Below are 23275 nucleotides of genomic sequence, written 5' to 3'. Positions count from 1 at the left end.
GTGAAGGTTCAGCTTGAAAGATATAGAGTACAGCTGTGCTGATTTGACTCAATGTGTCTCCTAACCTAATCACTACTTACATGGTATTGGTGAAAGTGAACACATATAATAATGAGAAGAACTGTCACTAATATACCTGAATTTGTAAGAAGAAATCTGAGGGGATAAGCAGGCAGTCCAAGGAAAAGAAGCCTAGGAAATGCATGAAAAATGACTAAACCTTATCATTTTGGTCTCTCTAGTCTGGACAAAAAAGCATAACAACCATACCCGTACAGAACTAATTATCCTTGCCAATAAATAGAACATATTAGAAATAAAGTCAAAAGACAAAATGTAAAAAAGAAGAAAAGATTCCCCTGAAGGAGCAGAAAACAGAGAAAATATGAGATTCGTTGAAAAACCATGTGAATATTGTCCTTATCCCTGGGTCCACCTCTCATCACCTTGTAAGTGGGGTATACCAAATCATGATATTCTTATCTTTTCCCTCATAAAATTTGGTGAGTGAGGAAATACAGCTTGGAAGAGAGATTGGAAAAATGGCAAAAATGAATAACCATAGCTTATCCTGTTGGATAGACAATGGGCTCCAGGGCTTCAGCCTGAGTTGGTTAAAAGATGTGAAGCCTGGGCTTCCCTGGTGGCGCAGTGGTTGAGAGTCCACCTGCTGATTCAGGGGACACAGGTTAGTGCCCTGGTACAGGAAGATCCCACATGCCGTGGAGCGGTTGGGCCCGTGAGCCATGGCCGCTGAGCCTGCACATCCAGAGCCTGTGCTCTGCAACGGAAAAGGCCACAACAGTGAGAGGTCCACATACCTCAAAAAAAAAAAAAAAAAAAAGATGTGAAGCCTAAGGAAAAAAATCATCACAAAAAAACTACAGACCAATTTTTGTTATGAATCTAGGTGCAAAAATTCCTCAACAAAATACTAGCAAACCAAATCTAGCAGAATACGAAGAAGATTATATGTCATGACAAAGTAGGATTTCTCCCAAGAATTGAAATTGAATTTCATCAAAATTAAAGACTTTGTGCTACAAATGATACCATCAAGAAACTGAAAAGACAATTCAAAGAATGGGAGAAAATGTTTAAAAATCTTATATCAGATAAGGGACTTGTATCTAGAATATATAAAGAACTCTTAAAACTCAATACTAAAAAAATAACTAACCTAATTTTAAAATAGGCAAAGTATCTGAATAGATATTTCTCCAAAAAAGAAATACAAATGGCCAAGAGCACGTGAAAAGATGATCAACATCATTAGGCATTAAAGAAATACAAATCAGGGGTTTCCCTGGTGGCGCAGTGGTTGGGAGTCTGCCTGCTAATGCAGGGGACACGGGTTTGAGCTCTGGTCTGGGAGGATCCCACATGCCGCGGAGCAACTAGACCCATGAGCCATGACTGCTGAGCCTGCGCGTCTGGAGCCTGTGCTCCGCGACGAGAGGCCGCGATAGTGAGAGGCCCCCGCACCGCGATGAAGAGTGGCCCCCGCTTGCCACAACTAGAGAAAGCCCTCGCACAGAAACGAAGATGCAACACGGCCAAAATAAATAAATAAATAAATAAAAACTCCTACCCCTAACATCTAAAAAAAAGAAAAAAGAAATACAAATCAAAACAAAAATGATTTACCATGCCACACCCACCGGGATGATTATATCAAAAAAAGACAACAACAAGTACTGGTGAGGTTGTGGAAAAATTGAGACCTTCATGCACTGCTAGTGGGAATCCAAAATGGTACAGTTGGTTTAGAGAACAGTTGGGCAGTATCTTAAAATATGAAACATAGAGACACCATATTACCTAGCAATTCTACTCCTACATATATAATCAAGAGAAATGAAAACATATATCCTCACAAAACTTGTACACAAATATTCTTAACAGCATTATTCATAATAGTCAAAATGGAAACAACCTAAATTTCCATCAATTGATAAATGGATAAATAAAACAGTATACCCATATAACAAAATATTATTCAGCAATAAAAAGGAATGAAGTACTGATATATGCTAGGACATGGTTGGACCTTGAAGACATTATGCTCAGTGAAACAAGACCATATATTACATGATTTCATTTAAGTGAAATATCCAGAAGAGGCAAATCTTATAGAAACAGAAAGTAGATCATTGATTGACTAGAGCTAGTGAATTTGTTGATGGGAGCCAAGGGGGAGGTATAATTGCTGCTGGGGGGTTGATACATATATTCTAAAACTATGTAGCAGTGATGGTTGCACAACTGTCAGTAACTGTCAATATATTTAAAAACAACTGAATTGTACACTTTAAATGGATGATTATATAGTACATAAATTATATGTCAGTGAAACTGTTTTAAAAAACTTTCAGAGCTGAGCAGGGAAACAGACAAAGTTGGGGACTTTAACACCCCTCTTTCAGCTACTGATAGAATTACTAAGCAGAAAATCAGCCAAAATATATAAAACCTGAACAACACAACTAACTAATTAGGTTTAATTGACATTTATAGTACACTCCACCAACAATAGCATAACAATAGCTTGAAACATTTGTTTCAAGCACTTATAGATCATTCACCAAGACAGACCATATTCTGGGCCATAAAGTGAACCTCAACAAATTTAAAAGAATAAAACTGCTATGGACTAAATGTTTGTATCCCCCCAAAATTTATATATCAAGGCCTTAACACCCAGTGTGGAATGTGGTTTGAAGGTAGGGCCTTTGAGAAGTAATGGGGTTTGGATGAGGTCAGAGCGGTGAAGCCCTCATGATGGGACTGGTACCCTTATAAAGAGTTGAAGAGACCAGCGTTCTCTTTCAGCCATGTGAGGACATAGCTAGAAAGTAACTGTCTTCAAGCCAGGAAATGGGCCCTGACCAGAACTTTACCACGCTGGCACTCTGATCTCAGACTTACAGCATCCAGAACTGTGAGAAATAATATTTGTTGTTTAAGCCATTCAATCTATGGTATTTTTGTTATAGTATTCCGTAGACAAATACAGAAATCATAAAAATTGTATTCTCTGACCATAATGGAATCAAACTAGAAATCAGTAACAGAGAGACAACAGGAAAATCTTTGAACACATGAAAATTTGAAAACAAACTTTTAATTAATCAATGGGTCAAAGAAGAAGTCTCAAAGAAAAATAAAATTATAAGAACTGAATGGGGAGAGCGGGAAGATGGCGGAAGAGTAAGACGCGGAGATCACCTTCCTCCCCACAGATACATCAGAAATACATCTACACGTGGAACAACTCCTAGAGAACACCTACTGAACGCTGGCAGAACTCCTCAGACCTCCCAAAAGGCAAGAAACTCCCCATGTACCTGGGTAGGGCAAAAGAAAAAAGAATAAACAGAGACAAAAGAATAGGGACGGGACGGGACCTGCACCAGTGGGAGGGAGCTGTGAAGAAGGAAAGGTTTCCACACACTAGGAAGCCCCTTCGTGGGTGGAGACTGCGGGTGGTGGAGGGGGGAAGCTTCGGAGCCATGGAGGAGAGCGGAGCAACAGCGGTGCGGAGGGCAAAGCAGAGAGATTCCCGCACAGAGGATCGGTGCCGACCTGCACTCACCAGCCCAAGAGGCTTGTCTGCTCATCCGCCAGCGGGGCGGAGGCTGGGAGCTGAGGCTCGGGCTTCGGTCGGATCGCAGAGAGAGGACTGGCAGCGTGAACACAGCCTGAAGGGGTTAGTGCACCACGGCTAGCTGGGAGGGAGTCCGGGGAAAACTCTGGACCTGCCGAAGAGGCAAGAGACTTCTTCTTCCCTCTGTTTCCTGGTGCGCGAAGAGAGGGGATTAACAGCGCTGCTTAAAGGAGCTCCAGAGATGGGCGCGAGAGCACGAGACCCCAGAGACAGTCATGAGACACTAAGGCCGCTGCTGCAGCCACCAAGAAGCCTGTGTGCGAGCACAGGTCACTATCCACACCTCCCCTCCTGGGAGCCTGTGCAGCCCACCACTGTCAGGGTCCCGTGATCCAGGGACAACTTCCCCAGGAGAACGCATGGTGCTCCTCAGGCGGCTGAAACGTCCTGCCAGCCTCTGCCGCTGCAGGCTCGCCGCACACTCCGTGCCGCTCCCTTCCCCTGGCCTGAGTGAGCCAAAGCCTCCGAATCAGCTGCTCCTTTAACCACGTCCTGTCTGAGTGAAGATTTATTATTTTTTCCCCTTTTCCTCTTTTTGTGAGTGTGTATGTGTATGCTTCTGTGTGAGATTATGTATAGCTTTGCTTTCACCATTTGTCCTAGACCATCCGTTTTTGTTTTTTTTTTTACTTAAAAAATTTTTTTTCTTAATAATTATTTTTTATTTTAATAACTTTATTTTCTTTTATCTTCTTTCTTTCTCTTTCTTTCTTTCTCTTTCTTTCTCCTTTCCTTCCTTCCTTCCTTCCTTTCTTTCTTTCTTTTTCTTTTTCTTCTTTTTCTCCCTTTTATTCTGAGCCGTGTGGATGAAAGGCTCTTGGTGCTGCAGCCAGGAGTCAGTGCTCTGCCTCTGAGGTGGGAGAGCCAACTTCAGGACACTGGTCCACAAGAGACCTCCCAGCTCCACGTAACATCAAATGGTGAAAATCTCCCAGAGATCTCCATCTCAACACCAACACCCAGCTTCACTCAACGACCACCAAGCTACAGTGCTAGACACCCTATGCCAAACAACTAGCAAGACAGGAACACAACCCCACCCATTAGCAGAGAGGCTGCCTAAAATAATAATAAGGCCACAGACACCCCAAAACACACCACCAGACGTGGACCTGCCCACCAGAAAGACAAGATCCAGCCTCATCCACCAGAACACAGGCACTAGTCCCCTCCACCAGGAAGCCTACACACCCACTGAACCAACTTTAGCCACTGGGGACAGACACCAAAAACAACGGGAACTACGAACCTGCAGGCTGCAAAAAGGAGACCCCAAACACAGTAACATGAGCAAAATGAGAAGACAGAAAAACACACAGCAGGAGAAGGAGCAAGATAAAAACCCACCAGACCTAACAAATGAAGAGGAAATAGGCAGTCTACCTGAAAAAGAATTCAGAAAAATGATACTAAAGACGATCAAAAATCTTGGAAATAGAATAGACAAAATGCAAGAAACAGTTAACAAGGACCTAGAAAAACTAAAGATGAAACAAGCAACAATGAACAACACAACAAATGAACTTAAAAATACCCTAGAAGGGATCAATAGCAGAATAACTGAGGCAGAAGAACGGATAAGTGACCTGGAAGATAAAATAGTGGAAATAACTACTACAGGGCAGAATAAAGAAAAAAGAATGAAAAGAAGAGTCTCGGAGACCTCTGGGACAACATTAAATGCACCAACATTCGAATTATAGGGGTTCCAGAAGAGGAAGAGAAAAAGAAAGGGACTGAGAAAATATTTGAAGAGATTATAGTTGAAAACTTCCCTAATATGGGAAAGGAAATAGTTAATCAAGTCCAGGAAGCACAGAGAGTCCCATACAGGATAAATCCAAGGAGAAACACGCCAAGACACGTATTAATCAAACTATCAAAAATTAAATACAAAGAAAACATATTAAAAGCACCAAGGGAAAAACAACAAATAACACACAAGGGAATCTCCATCAGGTTAACAGCTGATCTCTCAGCAGAAACTCTGCAAGCCAGAAAGGAGTGGCACGAGACATTTAAAGTGATGAAGGAGAAAAACCTACAACCAAGATTACTCTACCTAGCAAGCATCTCATTCAGATTTGATGGAGAAATTAAAACCTTTACAGACAAGCAAAAGCTGAGAGAGTTCAGCACCACCAAACCAGCTCTACAACAAATGCTAAAGGAACTTCTCTAGGCAAGAAACACAAGAGAAGGAAAACACCTACAATAACAAACCCAAAACAATTAAGAAAATGGGAATTGGAAGATACATATCGATAATTACGTTAAATGTAAATGGATTAAATGCTCCCACCAAAAGACACAGACTGGCTGAATGGATACAAAAATAAGACCCATATATATGCTGTCTACAAGACACCCACTTCAGACCTAGGGACACATACAGACTGAAAGTGAGGGGATGGAAAAAGGTATTCAATTCAAATGGAAACCAAAAGAAAGCTGAAGTAGCAATTCTCATATCAGACAAAATAGACTTTAAAATAAAGACTATTACAAGAGACAAAGAAGGACACTAAATAATAATCAAGGGATCGATCCAAGAAGAAGATATAACAACTGTAAATATTTATTCACCCAACATAGGAACACCTCAATACATAAGGCAAATACTAACAGCCATAAAAGGGGAAATCGACAGTAACATTCATAGTAGGGGACTTTAACACCCCACTTTCACCAATGGACAGATCATCCAAAATGAAAATAAATATGGAAACACAAGCTTTAAATGATACATTAAACAAGATGGACTTAATTGATATTTATAGGACATTCCATCCAAAAACAACAGAATACACATTTTTCTCAAGTGCTCACAGAACATTCTCCAGGATAGATCATATCTTGGGTCACAAATCAAGCCTTGGAAAATTCAAGAAAATTAAAATTGTATCAAGTATCTCTTCCGACCACAAAGCTATGAGACTAGATATCAATTACAGGAAAAGATCCATAAAAAATACAAACACATGGAGGCTAAACAACACTACTTAATAACGAAGTGATCACTGAAGAAATCAAAGAGGAAATCAAAAAATACCTAGAAACAAATGACAATGGAGACACGACAACCCAAAAGCTTCGGGATACAGCAAAAGCAGTTCTAAGAGGGAAGTTTATAGCAATACAATCTTACGTTAAGAAACAGGAATCATCTCAAATAAACAACCTAACCTTGCACCTAAAGCAATTAGAGAAAGAAGAACAAGAAAACCTCAAAGTTAGCAGAAGGAAAGAAATCATAAAGATCAGATCAAAAATAAATGAAAAAGAAATGAAGGAAACGATAGCAAAGATCAATAAAACTAAAAGCTGGTTCTTTGAGAAGATAAACAAAATTGATAAACCATTAGGCAGACTCATCAAGAAAAAAGGGAGAAGACTCAAATCAACAGAATTAGAAATGAAAAAGGAGAAGTAACAACTGACACTGCAGAAATACAAAAGACCATGAGAGATTGCTACAAGAAACTCTATGCCAATAAAATGGACAACTAGGAAGAAATGGACAAATTCTTAGAAATGCACAACCTGCCAAGACTGAATCAGGAAGAAATAGAAAATATGAACAGACCAATCACAAGCACTGAAATTGAAACTGTGATTAAAAATCTTCCAACAAACAAAAGCCCAGGACCAGATGGCTTCACAGGCGAATTCTACCAAACATTTAGACAAGAGCTAACACCTATCCTTTTCAAACTCTTCCAAAATATAGCAGAGGGAGGAACACTCCCAAACTCATTCTACGAGGACACCACCACCCTGATGCCAAAACCAGACAAGGAAGTCACAAAGAAAGAAAACTACAGGCCAATATCACTGATGAACATAGATGCAAAAATCCTCAACAAAATACAAGCAAACAGAATCCAACAGCACATTAAAAGGATCATACACCATGATCAAGTGGGGTTTATTCCAGGAATGCAAGGATTCTTCAATATATGCAAATCAATCAACGTGATACACCATATTAACAAACTGAAGGAGAAAAACCATATGATCGACTCAATAGATGCAGAGAAAGCTTTTGACAAAATTCAACACCCATTTATGATAAAAACCCTGGAGAAAGTAGGCATAGAAGGAACTTTCCTCAACACAATAAAGGCCATATATGACAAACCCACAGCCAACATCATCGTCAATGGTGAAAAACTGAAACCATTCCCACTAAGATCAGGAACAAGACAAGGTTGCCCACTCTCACCACTCTTATTCAACATAGTTTTGGAAGTTTTAGCCACAGCAATCAGAGAAGAAAAAGAAATAAAAGGAATGAAAATCGGAAAAGAAGAAGTAAAGCTGTCACTCTTTGCAGATGACATGATACTATACATAGAGAATCCTAAAGATGCTACCAGAAAACTACTAGAGCTAATCAATGAATTTGGTAAAGTAGCAGGATACAAAATTACTGCACAGAAATCTCTGGCATTCCTATACACTAATGATGAAAAATCTGAAAGTGAAATCAAGAAAACACTCCCATTTACCACTGCAACAAAAAGAATAAAATATCTAGGAATAAACCTACCTAAGGAGACAAAAGACCTGTATGCAGAAAATTATAAGACACTGATGAAAGAAATTAAGGGTGATACAAATAGATGGGGAGATATACCATGTTCTTGGATTGGAAGAATCAACATTGTGAAAATGACTCTACTACCCAAAGCAATCTACAGATTCAATGCAATCCCTATCAAACTACCACTGGCATTTTTCACAGAACTAGAACAAAAAAATTCACAATTTGTATGGAAACACAAAAGACCCCGAATAGCCAAAGCAATCTTGAGAATGAGAAACGGAGCTGGAAGAATCAGGCTCCCTGACTTCAGACTATACAAAAAAGCTACAGTAATCAAGACAGTATGGTACTGGCACAAAAACAGAAATATAGATCAATGGAACAGGATAGAAAGCCCAGAGATAAACCCATGCACATATGGTCACCTTATTTTTGATAAAGGAGGCAAGAATATACAATGGAGAAAAGACAGCCTCTTCAATAAGTGGTGCTGGGAAAACTGGACAGCTACACATAAAACAATGAAATTAGAACACTCCCTAACACCATACACAAAAATAACCTCAAAATGGATTGAAGACCTAAATGTAAGGCCAGAAACTATCAAACTCTTAGAGGAAAACATAGGCAGAACACTCTATGACATAAATCACAGCAAGATCCTTTTGACCCACCTCCTAGAGAAATGGAAATAAAAAAAAATAAACAAATGGGACCTGATGAAACTTCAATGCTTTTGCACAGCAAAGGAAACCATAAACAAGACCAAAAGACAACCCTCAGAATGGGAGAAAATATTTTCAAATGAAGCAACTGACAAAGGATTAATCTCCAAAATTTATAGGCAGCTCATGCAGTTCAATAACAAAAAAACAAACAGCCCAATCCAAAAATGGGCAGAAGACCTAAATAGACATTTCTCCAAAGAAGATATACAGATTGCCAACAAACACATGAAAGAATGCTCAACATCATTAATCATTAGAGAAATGCAAATCAAAACTATAATAAGATATCATCTCACACCAGTCAGAATGGCCATCATCAAAAAATCTACAAACAGTAAATGCTGGAGAGGGTGTGGACAAAAGGGAACACTCTTGCACTGCTGGTGGGAATGTGAATTGGTACAGCCACTATGGAGAACAGTATGGAGGTTCCTTAAAAAACTACAAACAGAACTACCATATGACCCAGCAATCCCACTACTGGGCATATACCCTGAGAAAACCATAATTCAAAAAGAGTCATGTACCAAAATGTTCATTGCAGCTCTATTTACAATAGCCAGGAGATGAAAACAACCTAAATGTCCGTTATCAGATGAATGGATAAAGAAGATGTGGCACATATATACAATGGAATATTACTCAGCCATAAAAAGAAATGAAATTGAGTTATTTGTAGTGAGGTGGATGGACCTAGAGTGTGTCATACAGAGTGAAGTAAGTCAGAAAGAGAAAGACAAATACCGTATGCTAACACATATATATGGAATCTAAGAAAAAAAAAAGGTCATGAAGAACCTAGGGGTAAGACGGGAATAAAGACTCAGACCTACTAGAGAAGGGACTTGAGGATATAGGGAGGGGGAAGTGTTAGCTGTGACAAAGTGAGAGAGTGGCATGGACATATATACACTACCAAACGTAAAACAGATAGCTAGTGGGAAGCAGCCGCATAGCACAGGGAGATCAGCTTGGTGCTTTGTGACCACCTAGAGGGGTAGGATAGGGAGGGTGGGAGGGAGGGAGACACAAGAGGGAAGAGATATGGGAACGTATGTATATGTATAAGTGATTCACTTTGTTATAAATCAGAAACTAACACACACTTGTAAAGCAATTATACTCCAATAAAGATGTAAAAAAAAAATAAAAAAAGAACTGAATGAACACAACAACACAACATATCAAGACATACGGGACACAGCCAAAGCAGTACTGAGAGAGAAATTTATAGTACTAGATGCTTACATTAGGAAAAAGGAGAGAGTGATTTCAGCAAAATGGAAGAATAGGCATTTTTACCATCCTCCCCATCAAGAAGACAGATTTTGGCAATCATCCATAGATCAGAATACCTCTGTGGAAGTTCTGGAGTGCAAAAGAGAACTTCCAGCACAGCATTAGAGCAAAAAAAAAAAAAAAAAAAAAATCCCAGATTGAACACACTGAAGAAGATAAGAAGAATGGTTTCATTTTACCCACATCACCCCCTCTCCCAAGACAGTACAGCACAGTTCCCAGAGAGAACCTGTTAAGTCAGCAATTTTTCCCATGGGGAAAAGTGAGACCATGAAAGTAAGCACATAGCTTCCCCAACTATGCAAAACACTGCCAAATATTTGCAAACCATATATGTGATAAATGGTTAATGTCAAAAACATATAAAGGACTCATACAATTCAATAGCAAAAAGCCAAACCAATTTAAAAATTGGCAAAGGATCTGAGTAGACATTTTTCCAAAGAAGATATATAAATGGCCAGCAAGTAAATGAAAAGGTATTCAACATCACTAATCATCAGGGAACTGCAAATCAAAAGTACTATGAGATGGGCTTCCCTGGTGGCACAGTGGTTGAGAGTCCGCCTGTCAGTGCAGGGGACACGGGTTCGTGCCCCGGTCCGGGAGGATCCCACATGCCGTGGAGCAGCTGGGCCCGTGAGCCATGGCCGCTGGGCCTGCGTGTCCGGAGCCTGTGCTCCGCAACGGGAGAGGCCACAACAGTGAGAGGCCCGTGTACCGCAAAAAAAAAAAAGAAAGAAAAAGTACTATGAGATATATTACATCATGTTTGTTGGAATGGCTATTATCAAATAAAACAAGAGATAAATGCTGGCATCGATGCAGAGAAAAAAAGAACCCTTGTGCACTACAGATGGGAATGTAAATTGGTTCAGTCCCTACAGAAAACAGTATAAATATTCTTCAAAAAAATTAAAAATGGAACTATCATACAAGTCAGCAATTCTACTTCTGAGACTACATCCAAAGGAAATGAAATTATTATGTTGAAGAGATATCTGCACTCCCATGTAGCATTATTCACAACATCCAATACATGGAAACAACCTGAGTGTCCATAGACAAAGAATGGATAGAGAAAGTGCAGTATGTATATACAATGGAGTATTATTCAGGCGTAAAAAGAAGGAAATCCTTTCATTTGTAACAACATGGTTAGACCTTGAGAGCATTATGCTAACTGAAATAGAGAAAGACAAATACTATATGATATCACTTATATGTGGAATCTTAACAAACAAACAAAACACAACTAAATTCACAGAGAAGGGGATTAGATTTATGGTTACAAGATGCAGGGTTTGGAGAGATGGGGAACTGGATGAAAGTGGTCAAAAGGCACAAACATCCAGTTATAAGACAAGTACTAGGGATGTAATGTATAACATGATGACTATCATTAACACTACTGTATGGTACATTTGAAAGTTGTTAAGAGAGTAAATCCTAAGAGTTCTCATCACAAAGAAAAAACCTTTTTTTTCTTTGTCTTTCTTTTTCTTAATCTATATGACATGATGGATGTTAACTAAACTTATTGTGGTTATCATTTTACAACGTATGTAAGTCAAATCATGCTGTATACCTTAAACTTATACAGTGCTGTCAATTATATCTCAATAAAATTGGGAAAAGAACCTGGAAGAAAGAACATTAGGAGTGGTTTAATACAAGGAAGTATTATTCCTCTTTTACTAAAACAGTAGGATAAAGGTAAATATGCATGCTACAATTGCAGGTGAAGTGAAAGCCACTTAGTCATTTCTTTGACAAACATTTGTCGAAAACAGAAAAATTTCAAAGCACTATGCTCAAATAAAGGAAAGACAAAGATAAATAGACATAACCCCAGCCCTTGAGGAACTTGAAATATAATGGGGCACAGTGACATAACTATTTTAATATAAGAGCAAAATACTATGAGAATACTTATATACAGTCAGCTCACGTTTGCAAGATAAAAGATATGTGAAGTTTTCCATAGGTGGAGAAAAGAAGAAAGAAATTAAATGCAGGAAACAAAGTGAACAAATGCATAGAGGTTTGAAATTGCATGTTACCTAGGCATGTTGCAGAGTGATTAGGGAGCAGGATTTGGAATCATGCAAAATAAACCTAGATTTGAATTCTAAGCCATTCTATTTTTTTTATTATGTGATCCTGAATAAATAAGCTAACCTCTGTAAAAATGGAGATAATAATAAGTATTGTTTATAGAACTGATAAAGATTAAATTATATATAAGTAGTATACTCAGCACAGTGAGCTGTCATACAGAAAGAAAAAAAAAGTATTTGTCATTTTAAAGTGCGAGTCAATTCACTTTGTCAATTCCAAAACACTATACAAATATAAGGCATTATTTTTTTTCTGAAACATGATCAATAGCTAAAAAACACATCCAAATACATAAGTACTTCATAATATATGAAATAATATTTCTCAAATATTTATACCTGAAAGCTCTCCTACTCTTAAAGTATACTTATATTTATATGTCTTCAATATTTAAACAAGGGAATATGCTAGATGCTTCTGAAAAAAAGCTAATGGGGAAAATTATATTTTTAATTTACTCAAATTTATCCTATTATTTTCTTTTTTTTCTGGTAAATCTTTATTATGAATATACTGAATAATTTTCCATTGGGAGTAGCAAAAATCTTTATTGGCTGCTATAAGTAGTTTTAAAGTACAGGGATACCACGGAGACATTGCGAGTTTGGTTCCAGACCACCATGCTAAAGTGAGTCACATGAATTTTTTTAGTTTCCCAGTACGTACAAAAGTTATATTTATACTATACTATAGTCTATTAAATGTGCAATAGGATTATTAGAGGGAAACTTGTCTTATTTCTCTTTGGATTTTGGGTGACTAATATAAATGTACACGAGTTATGTCGTAAAATTAATCCAGGCTTTGTAACATATCAAAATAGCCCCACTTATGCTATAACTACTTTATAAACTATATCAAAAGAACTTCCCTTGAAACTTCCTAGACAAAAGTGCTACACTAGTCAGTGTTCTTGGTTGCCAATTCTGGTTACCATAAGCATAAAAGGAATGTATTAGAAGGGTACAGGTTGCTCACAAAGCTGATGGGAAAGCCAGAGGTACAGGCTTGGAAAACTGACAGGAATCAACCAATGTAAGACAGAGCACAGCTAAATATTTCACTTGATGGGTCTGGTTATGATGTTGCTTCCTCATTGGCACTGAAAACTGTCATTGATAGCACCACCATCCCCACCCCCAGCTCCAGACCAGCTACCACTGGTCACACCTATTATTTTCTAATATGACATGTTTATAAAAACTTAAGTTACACCTAAAACTTAAAATTATTTACTTTATCTATAATGCCATAAAACCTACTTTTTCTTCTCTTTCTATTTCAAGTTGTTTCTTAGCAGAACAAAGTTCATTCTTGAGATTGGATAGTTCAGTCTCCTAAAGAAAAAGGAACATGAAGCTTATAAGTGCATCCATGTATTTCTTAAGACAATAAAAAAGCAAACTAGTGTTTCAAAAAAAAATTTAGTTTTATAGAGAAATAAATTCACTCATGAAATATATACTGTTTAAAACCCTACTGATATGAAGGTTCCTAGTTGAATATAACTAAAGATTTCATTTAGACAAATTTTGTATAGTTTGCTCTAAAGAAATGTTTAACACTATGTATATCTCTCCTTCTCATTCTCTCCCAATCTATCTCACTCCTCCTTTCCCAACCTCAATCAGAGCTCAAAACTTATTCGTAACTGGAGTTTATAACTTTTCATTTGAAAAACAGAGTTCGTTTTACCATTTCAAAAATAAGATTAGAAAACCACCTACCTATAAGATCTGTAACATCCCTTTCAGATTTATGATTATTGGATTGTATAGTACAAAATTATGGTTTTATTTATTATTCTTTACTACCAGCCATGCTGACATGAAAATTGGCTTCTACTGCTATTTGTTCTCACCAAAGATGCTTTCACTGATGACTGTTCTTGTTCTTTGCTCTTATAAAGTCCTAATTCTGAGTCTCTTTCTTCAACAATTTTATCATATTGGTGCTATATTAAAAAGAGAAACCATTTTAGGTATATTAGAAGCCCAAAAGATTACATTTTAATATGACTGGTATCCTTATGCATTTAATATTTATAAAAAATGATGTTTATGAATTCAGTAATACATATTTGAGCTATTTTTTAATTTTCTCAACTACATTTTTTAATTCTAACAATGAAAACAATGAAACATAGATAACTGTCTTGGAAATAACCCAAGAGCAAGAAATAATTTTTAAAATTAGAGACACTGAATTTCATAATTTATAAAAAGGCTAGAAACACAGGACCTCTTCGAAAAACGGCTGATTCCAGATCTTGTGCAGGGAATACAAAATTAGTCTTGAACATTTTGTTATGACAGAAAGCAAGAAAGCTGTCACAGATTATTAGGGTCAAATCAAAGGGACCTGCCAACCAATTCGAAGAGGCTCCCACTGGCCAAAGTTGGGACAATTTAAGTGTCAAAAAGGATCAAAACTGTACTGGATTAAGACATACCAAATATGCTTAAATCTATGAGTTCGCAATATTACTTAAAAGATTTTTTTAAATCCTCATTGGTTACTTCATAATAATATCCTAGCAACAACTTATAAAGATTAATTGATAGGTATAGCCCACTTCCTCTCCAAATCTTGAAGAGTATAGGGCTTAATTCCCTAAGGGAATGATTACTTTCAAACAACAATAAAAAATAGAGCACACTCACAAACACAACAAACACTGTCTTTCATCTATTTATTATTGGTTAGCCTAGTATGTGTTAGACACAGGTAGAGAATAAAAATATCATATTTATAGTTATATTATATTTATTTAAATACATATCCTGGGTATGTATTTAAATAAATACAAGGTGGAAAAGTCTATAAGAGACTACTATGAAAATTGAGGAAAAGAGTGATTACGTTTATCCATCAAGACAATAAGGAGAGACTTCCTCAAGGAAGTGACACCCAGGCTCAGCTTCATGTGGTTAAGACTTGAACTTAGAGAAATGAGAGATCAAGAGTATTCTAGCTATAATTAGTTATTGTTGCATAGACAATAATTTTCTCTGACAAATCAGAATGCTATATTTTACCATTTTTATGCATAAATATGGCTCCAATTAATAATTTTCATTACACAACAGGAAAAAAATTACCTTATGTTTTTCCATAAGTGCTACCATTTCAGCTATTTTATGTTGACATCGTATATCAATTTCTTTCTGTAATTTTACTGCGTCATCAGCTATTACTTTTGCTTTCTCAACCTATCAAATAATTTAAAGCTTTTTAAAATTAATGCACAAGATACAAATTTAACTTAAATGTTAAATTTAAGTTAAAATGCAGAAATCAAACACCAGGAAATTAGGAAAGCCAAGTAGAAAATACATTATTGTTTTGGTTTATTTTAGTTAGGGTCTTCTACTAAGTGAGATGACAGTATAACACTGTAAAGATCATTTAATCTTTTCAAAATGATTATATACTACCCAATACTCAAATACTTAGAATAACAATGATATTTTTAGCTTCTATTAAAAAAACTAATTAATTATCCCTAGTATAAATTTATTAAATCTTCTAAAGAATCATAATATTAAAAGTAAGAATTATTACTTTTCTCTTAAAATGCAAACATACAAATATAGGGTTTTAGTATAACAACTTCTCAAACATATTTAGTTTTTCCTACCTCTCCCAAAAGATTTTCTTCTAATAGCTTTTTGTCCTCAATTTCTTTCTGATAACTGTCAGTCATTTCTTTAAATTTTTGTTTGGCACCTTCTAGTTCTAACTCTAATTTATTGACCTTTGAATAAAGAAAACAGCATGAACATTAATAAATTCTGTGGATTACTTGAAAATATTCTGTATTCATTTTGTGGTTTTGTGACTCTTAAAAGATGATTTATTCATAGATATTATAGTTGGATCATTTTACTTACAGTTTTCATATGGTGAGATGTGCTTTATTTTTCACAATATCTATCTTTTTCCCTAAAATACATATTTAGTCTTGACAAGTAATATTTTAAAAGTAGCCATATTTTTATTTTTAATGAATTTTTCAACAATATTTATTTAGTCTCAGTTTGCTGTTTTATTACAATAAGTAACTATTCCATTTGGACAGAACACACATGCAATTCAAAGAAAAAGCATTTTAAAAAAAAGCTTTACTGAGGTATAACATATGCAAAAAAACTACACACATTTAATGTATACAGTGTGATGATATTAGACAAATGCATACACCCATGAAATCATCGCCAAAATCAAGGTAACAGACATATCCATCACCTTCAAAAGTTTCCTTCTGTCCCGTTTTTTCTTGTCATAAGAACACTTACATGAGACTACTCTCTTAACAAATATTTTTTTTAATTTTGTGCATATTTATTCCTTCTAATAGATAGTGTTCAGGTTCTTTTTAACTGATGCCTATTTCTTCCTATCCTCCTAACCCTGATACATTTTTTAAATGTTTTTTATTGTGGTAAAAGTCACATGATATAAAACATACTATTTTAACCATATTTAACTGTATGGTTCAATGGCACTAAGTACATTCATATTGTTGTGCAACTCTCACCATCATCCATCTCCCGAATATTTCACCTTCCTACACTGAAACTCTGACCCCTTTAAACATTAACTCCCCATTCTCCCTCCCCACCCCCTCTACCCACCAGCTCCTGGCATCTACCAATGTACTTTCTGACTCTATGAATTTGACTATTCTAGGTACCTCGTATAAGTGGAATCAAACAGTACTTGTCTGCACGTAATGTATACTGGAATGTATTTTTAAGGCCAACTTAATATATGCCCTGCAAACAGATTGTACCTTCTTTTTTCCCCCCGTGCTATACAGTAGGTACTCACCAGCCAACTACTTCATACATAGTAGTGTACATACATCAGTCCCAATCTCCCAATCCATCCCACTCCTCTCTTAGTGTCCATACATTTGTTCTCTACAACTGTGTCTCTATTTCTGGTTTGCAAATAGGTTCATCTGCACCATTTTTCTAAATTCCACATACATGCGTTAATATACAACATTTGTTTTTCTCTTTCTAACTTACTTCACCCTGTATGACAGTTTCTAGGTCCATCCATGTCTCTACGAATGGCACAACTTCATTCCTTTTTATGGCTGAGTAATATTCCATTGTACCACATCTTCTTTATCCATTCCTCTATTGATGGACACTTAGGTTGCTTCCACAACATGGCTATTGTAAATAGTGCTGCAATGTACACTGGGGTGCATGCATCTTTTGGAATTATGGTTTTCTCTGGTATATGCCCAGTACTGGGATTTCTGGGTCATATGGTAGTTGTAATTTTAGTTTTTTAAGGAACCTCCATACTGTTCTCCATAGTGGCTGTATCAATTTACATTCCAACCAACGGTGTAAAAGGGTTCCCTTTTCTCCACACCCTCTTCAGCATCTATTGTTTGTAGATTTTTTGATGATGGACATTCTGACTAGTGTGAGGTGATACCTCATGGTGGTTTTGATTTGCATTTCTCTCTAATAATTAGTGATGTTGAGCAGCTTTTCATGTGCCTCTTGGCCATCTGTATGTTTTTTTTGGAGAAAAGCCTATTTAGGTCTTCTGCCCACTCTTGATTGGGTTGTATGTCTGGATATTGAGCTGCATGAGCTATTTGTATATTTTGGAGATTAATCCCTTGTCAGTTGCTTCATTTGCAAATATTTTCTCCCACTCTGAGGGTTGTCTTTTGGTCTTGTTTATGGTTTCCTTTGCTGTGCAAAAGCTTTTAAGTTTAACTAGGTCCCATTTGTTTATTTTTGTTTTAATTTTCATTATTCTAGAAGGTGCATCCAAAAAGATCTTGCTGTGATTTATGTCAAAGAGTGTTCTGCCTATGTTTTCCTCTAAGAGTTTGATAGTGTCTGGCCTTACATTTAGGTCTTTAATCCCTTTTGAGTTTAATTTTGTGTATGGTGTTAGGGAGTGTTCTAATTTCATTGTTTTACATGTAGCTGTCCAGTTTTCCCAGCACCACTTATTGAAGAGACTGTCTTTTCTCCATTGTATATTCTTGCCTCCTTTTTCATAGATTAGTTGACCACAGGTGTGTGGGTTTATCTCTGGGCTTTCTATCCTGTTCCATTTATCTATATTACTGTGTTTGTGCCAGCACCATACTGTCTTGGTTACTGTAGTTTTGTAGTATAGTCTGAAGTCAGGCAGTCTGATTCCTCCAGCTCCAGTTTTCTTTCTCAAGATTGCTTTGGCTATTCGGGGTCCTTTGTTTCCATACAAATTACAAAAAATTTTGTTCTATTTCTGTGAAAAATGCCATTGGTAATTTGATAGGGATTGCACTGAATCTGTAGACTGCTTTAAGTAAACAATACAGAATTGTTGACTACAGGCACTATGTAGTACAGCAGATCCCTAGAACTACTTTATCTTGCATAACTGAAACCTAAGCAAATTGAAGAACTCCCTATTTCCCCCTCCCACTGAGTCCCTGGTATTTACTTTTCTAATTTCTGCTTTTATGTGTTTGACTATTTTAGGTATCGTGCAGTATTTGTTCTTCAGTGACTGGCTTTTGTTGCTGAATTGTAAGTATTCTTTACATATTCTGGATATTAGATCATTACCAAATAATGATTTGCAAATATTTTTTCCAATTCTTTGGCTTGTCTTTTCACTCCCTTGATAGTGTCCTTTCATCCTTTGATAGTGTCCCCTTGAACATTATTAATAGAGTGAAAAGATTCATTGCAATCTCTACCTAAATTCCAACTGCGTTTTGTCGGAACAAATTGATCCTAAAGTTTACAAGGAATTCCCAGGGACTCTGGATAGCCAAAACAATCTTGAAAAAGAACAATGTTGGAGGACACATAATCCCCAATTTTAAAACTCACTACAAAGATACAATAATCAAAACAGCGTGGTACTGACATAAGGTAAACATATGGATCAATGGAATAGAATAGGAAGTCCAGAAATAAAGCCATACAACTATGGTCAACTTAGAATGACAAGACAATTCAATGGAGAAAGAATAGCATCTAACAATAAGAATGAAAAATAATTCAATGGAGAAAGAACAGTTTCTAACAAATGTTGTTAAGACAAATAATAAGCACATGGAAAAGAATGAAGTTGGACTCTTACCTCATATCACATTACAAAAATAACTCAAAACAGATTAAAGATCTAAATGTAATAGCTAAAACCAAAAACTCTTAGAAGAAAATAGGAGTTAAAATTCATGACAATAGATTTGGCAATGTGTCCTTAGATATGATGCTAAAAACACAAGCAACTAAAGAAAAACAGTTAAAATGGATTCCATTAAAAAGCATACTCAGTATTAGTGACGCCTACCAGTGCAGGGGACGTGGGTTCGATCCCTGGTCAGAGAACTAAGATCTCACATGCCTCAGGGTGACTAAGCCTGTGCACTGCAACTATTGAGCACACAGGCCACAACTGGAGAGCCCACATAGTGCAACTACAGAGCCCACGTGCTCTAGAGCCTGCGCACTTCAACAATAGATCCCGTGTGCTGCAGCTGAGACCTGATACAGCAAAAATAAAATAAATAAATAATAAAATAAATATTAAAAAAAGAGGACCTTTAATTAGCACCCACTCTCCAGAATCACTTATGGCATTAGGACTGAATTAGAATTGAGGAGGGGGTAGAGGACAGTGACAGGAATTGGGGAAGGGAGGCATGAGTAATTTAATAATGAAACAGACTGTATTCTGTACCCATGAAAGAACCACTAACTTTATTTTTCTTAATATTTATTTATTTATTTATTTGGCTGCGCCGGGTCTTAGTTGCAGCATGTGGGATCTTCATTGTTGCATGCGAGATCTTTTAGTTGAGGCGTGAGGAACCTTTAGTTGTGGCACATGGGTCCTTTAGTTGCAGCATGCAGGATCTTTAGTTGTAGCATGCAAACTCTTAGTTGTGGCATGTGGGATCTAGTTTCCTGACTAGGAATCAAACCCGGCCCCCCTACATTGGGAGCACAGAGTTTTAGCCACTGGACCATCAGGGAAGTCCCACAACCACCAACTTTAAAACACTGAATATTATCAATGTTGATAAAGTCTTCTGAATGCCTCTGTTCATTAGTTTCCCCTTCTGCCCCCTCAAGTGTAACAAAGATTCTTAATTTAATATTCATGAGTCCCTTCCCCTTTTTTATAGCTTTACTGCATAATGATATATCAGTATTTCAGAGTTTTTTGTTTCAGACTCTATATAAATGTTTTCTTAGTATGTATATTTTTCTGTCTTACATTTTCACTCAGCAGTAGGTTTTACATATTTATGTGTGTATAGTTCCTTCATTTTCTCTGCAGAGTAATGTTCCATTGTATGAATATACCATGGTTTATTTATGTACTCAACTGTTCACAGACAATGAATTGTATTCAACTTGGAGATAATACGTACGATAATGGTGTGACTGTTCTCAAAAACACTGTCTCCTGGTACAAATGTATAAATTTCTCTATATCCAGACCTGAAATTGCAGGTTGCATGTTCAACTTTACAAGATAACAACACTGTTTTCCAAAGTACATGTACCAATTTAAACTCCCAGCAAGTGTGTGAATGTGTATATCAGTTTGGAGAGAACCAGCATTTTCACATAAATAGTATATTGTTAAAATTACATTTTCTAATAGCTTGTTGCAGATGTTTAAGACTAGTATTTTTTTCTGTGTAATGATTATATAGCTATCAACCTTACTAAATGACTCAATACTTTATTAACTCATCTGGAGATTCTTATAGATTTTCTACAAATGCAACTCCAATCTAAAACCATCTGACTCTGAAGTTTGTTTGTTGAAAGATTTTAAACTGCTGATCCAGTCTCCTTAATCAGACTATTCAGGTTAATTATTTGTTTTGAGATTGTTTTGGTTAATCTACTTCACTTTATATTTTTTATATCTTTCAAATATATTGGCATAATAATGTTCATAATAAAGGTATTAACTTCAGACCTTCATTAAAAAACACGTTATAATTTCTAGATTAATAGAATTGTGGTTAGAGGACATATTCTGTATGATTTCAAGCCTTTGAATTCTGTGGCCCTATACATGATCATTTTTGTTAACTATCTGAATGTTCTTGAAAAATATGTTTCCTTCACTTTTTGATCTAAAAATGTCCTTATTTCTCCAACATAAAAGAGAGATATGTTGTGGATGTAATTCAAGGTTGATCTTTTCTCTGTACTTGAGAATATTGTCTCACTGATTTCTAACTTCCACTGTTGCTTGCTGAGATGTCCACGGTAAATCTCTTGTCATTCTTTCATTGGTGATCTCTCATTTCTCTCTAGCTACTTTTAAGACCTATGTGTGTCTAACATTCTATAGTTTTACTATACTAAGTCTAGTTCTGGATTTATTCTAATTTTTCCTTCTAGGTATCCATCAGTCTTCCTATATCTATGAATTAGTGTATTTCATCAATTCTAAACATTCTTAGTATTTGTTGCCTCTCCCCAATTCACTCTATTCTTTCCTTCCTCCTGGGCAATACAAAACCCTTATAAAAACAAATTCATTAAAATATGTGACAATAATAAGAGTATGATAGCATATAAGTTAGACATGAGAGAGAAAGGAGATTATGTATTCTGAAGCTAAAATGTACCAGTAAAAAGGACAAAAATTATGAACTCCAGCTGTATGTTGTTCATAAGAGACTCATCTAAAACAAAGATATAGAAAGCACAGTAGTAAATATGTTGTTAAAAATACCATGCTTAACACAACATTGTAAATCAACTATACTCCAATAAAAACTTTAAATAAATAAATAACCCCCTGCAAACACTAAACACTAAGAAGAAAACTGGTGTAGTTATAACAATAAAAAAGAAGAATTATTCTCTAAGGCAACAAAATACTATTACATAGATAAAGTGAGTGTCTAAAGTGGAAAAAAGTTCTATTATGTATAGAGTATAAAGAATCTATATAGAATATAGATTAAGTATACATATAAAGTTCCACATTGTATAAAAAATTACATATATTATAGTATGTACCTAATAACATGGTATTAAAAGAAAAATTGACAGAACTGCAAGGAAGAATAGAAATCCACAGTCATCAAGTGAGATTTTTTAACGCATCAATCGCATTCAAGTAATAAAACACAAAGAAAATAGAAGTAAAGATATAGAATCAATAAATATGCAGAAGTTTAAAGAATATGAAATCTTGACCAAATGGAACACTTCACCCAACAACTGTAGAATACACATTATTTTCACGTATATGGGTGTGTTTATAAAAAGTAACCCTATATTGGGCCATCAAGCAAATGTCAATAAATTCCAAAGTACTGAAGTCATACCAGAGTGTGTTCTCTAATGACAATGTGCTTATGATAGAAATCAATTCCAAAAGCATAACATGCCATTAAGCTCAGAAACTGAGAAATATAGGAAGGTATTGAATGAAACAGTACTAATTTAATATATATTTAAACCTATGAGACACAACTACAACAAACTTAGAAGGAAATACATTGCCTTAAAATGTGTTCACTGGAAAGAATGAAAATTAATTATCAAAGAATTAATATCAAATTGGAAAAAGAACATAATGAAAAAACAATAAAAGGAGGAGAAAATAATAAAGAACATAAATTAATGAAACAAAAACAAGCACCCTACAGAGAAGATCAAAAATCCAAAGTTGTGTTTTTTTAAAACTTCCAAAATTGATAAATGCCTGGTAAGACTGATCAAGAATAACAAAAGGCATAAATAACCAACATCAGGATTGAAAAGAGGACAATACTATAGATGCTACAATTTTCAAAATGTAGAAAATGTAGTTTAACAGGGCAAAATCCCCCCAAAATACTATTTACTAAAATTGAAAGAAATAGTAGGATACAAAATGAACATACAG

General features: G+C 35.9%; 1 protein-coding gene across 3 annotated transcripts in view; it reads right to left on the bottom strand.

Moving 5' to 3' along the window:
• SYCP1 (synaptonemal complex protein 1) overlaps window positions 1-23275 on the bottom strand; it is a gene marked incomplete at both ends in the record, with an annotated part of 173016 nt that overhangs the window by 23413 nt on the left and 126328 nt on the right. For 2 of the 3 annotated variants that reach the window (XM_082615943.1, XM_082615944.1), the window contains 4 exons: window positions 13627-13701; window positions 14226-14318; window positions 15466-15576; window positions 16005-16121. In XM_082615943.1, the coding sequence (XP_082472069.1) occupies window positions 13627-13701; window positions 14226-14318; window positions 15466-15576; window positions 16005-16121 (396 nt within the window). The remainder of the gene's footprint in view (window positions 1-13626; window positions 13702-14225; window positions 14319-15465; window positions 15577-16004; window positions 16122-23275) is intronic. The other variant, XM_082615945.1, reaches the window with a different exon arrangement.

This window comes from Mesoplodon mirus, assembly GCF_964341445.2.
Source record: "Mesoplodon mirus genome assembly, chromosome: 3".
Taxonomy (NCBI): domain Eukaryota; kingdom Metazoa; phylum Chordata; class Mammalia; order Artiodactyla; family Ziphiidae; genus Mesoplodon; species Mesoplodon mirus.
This window is presented reverse-complemented; position numbering and strand designations above follow the sequence as displayed.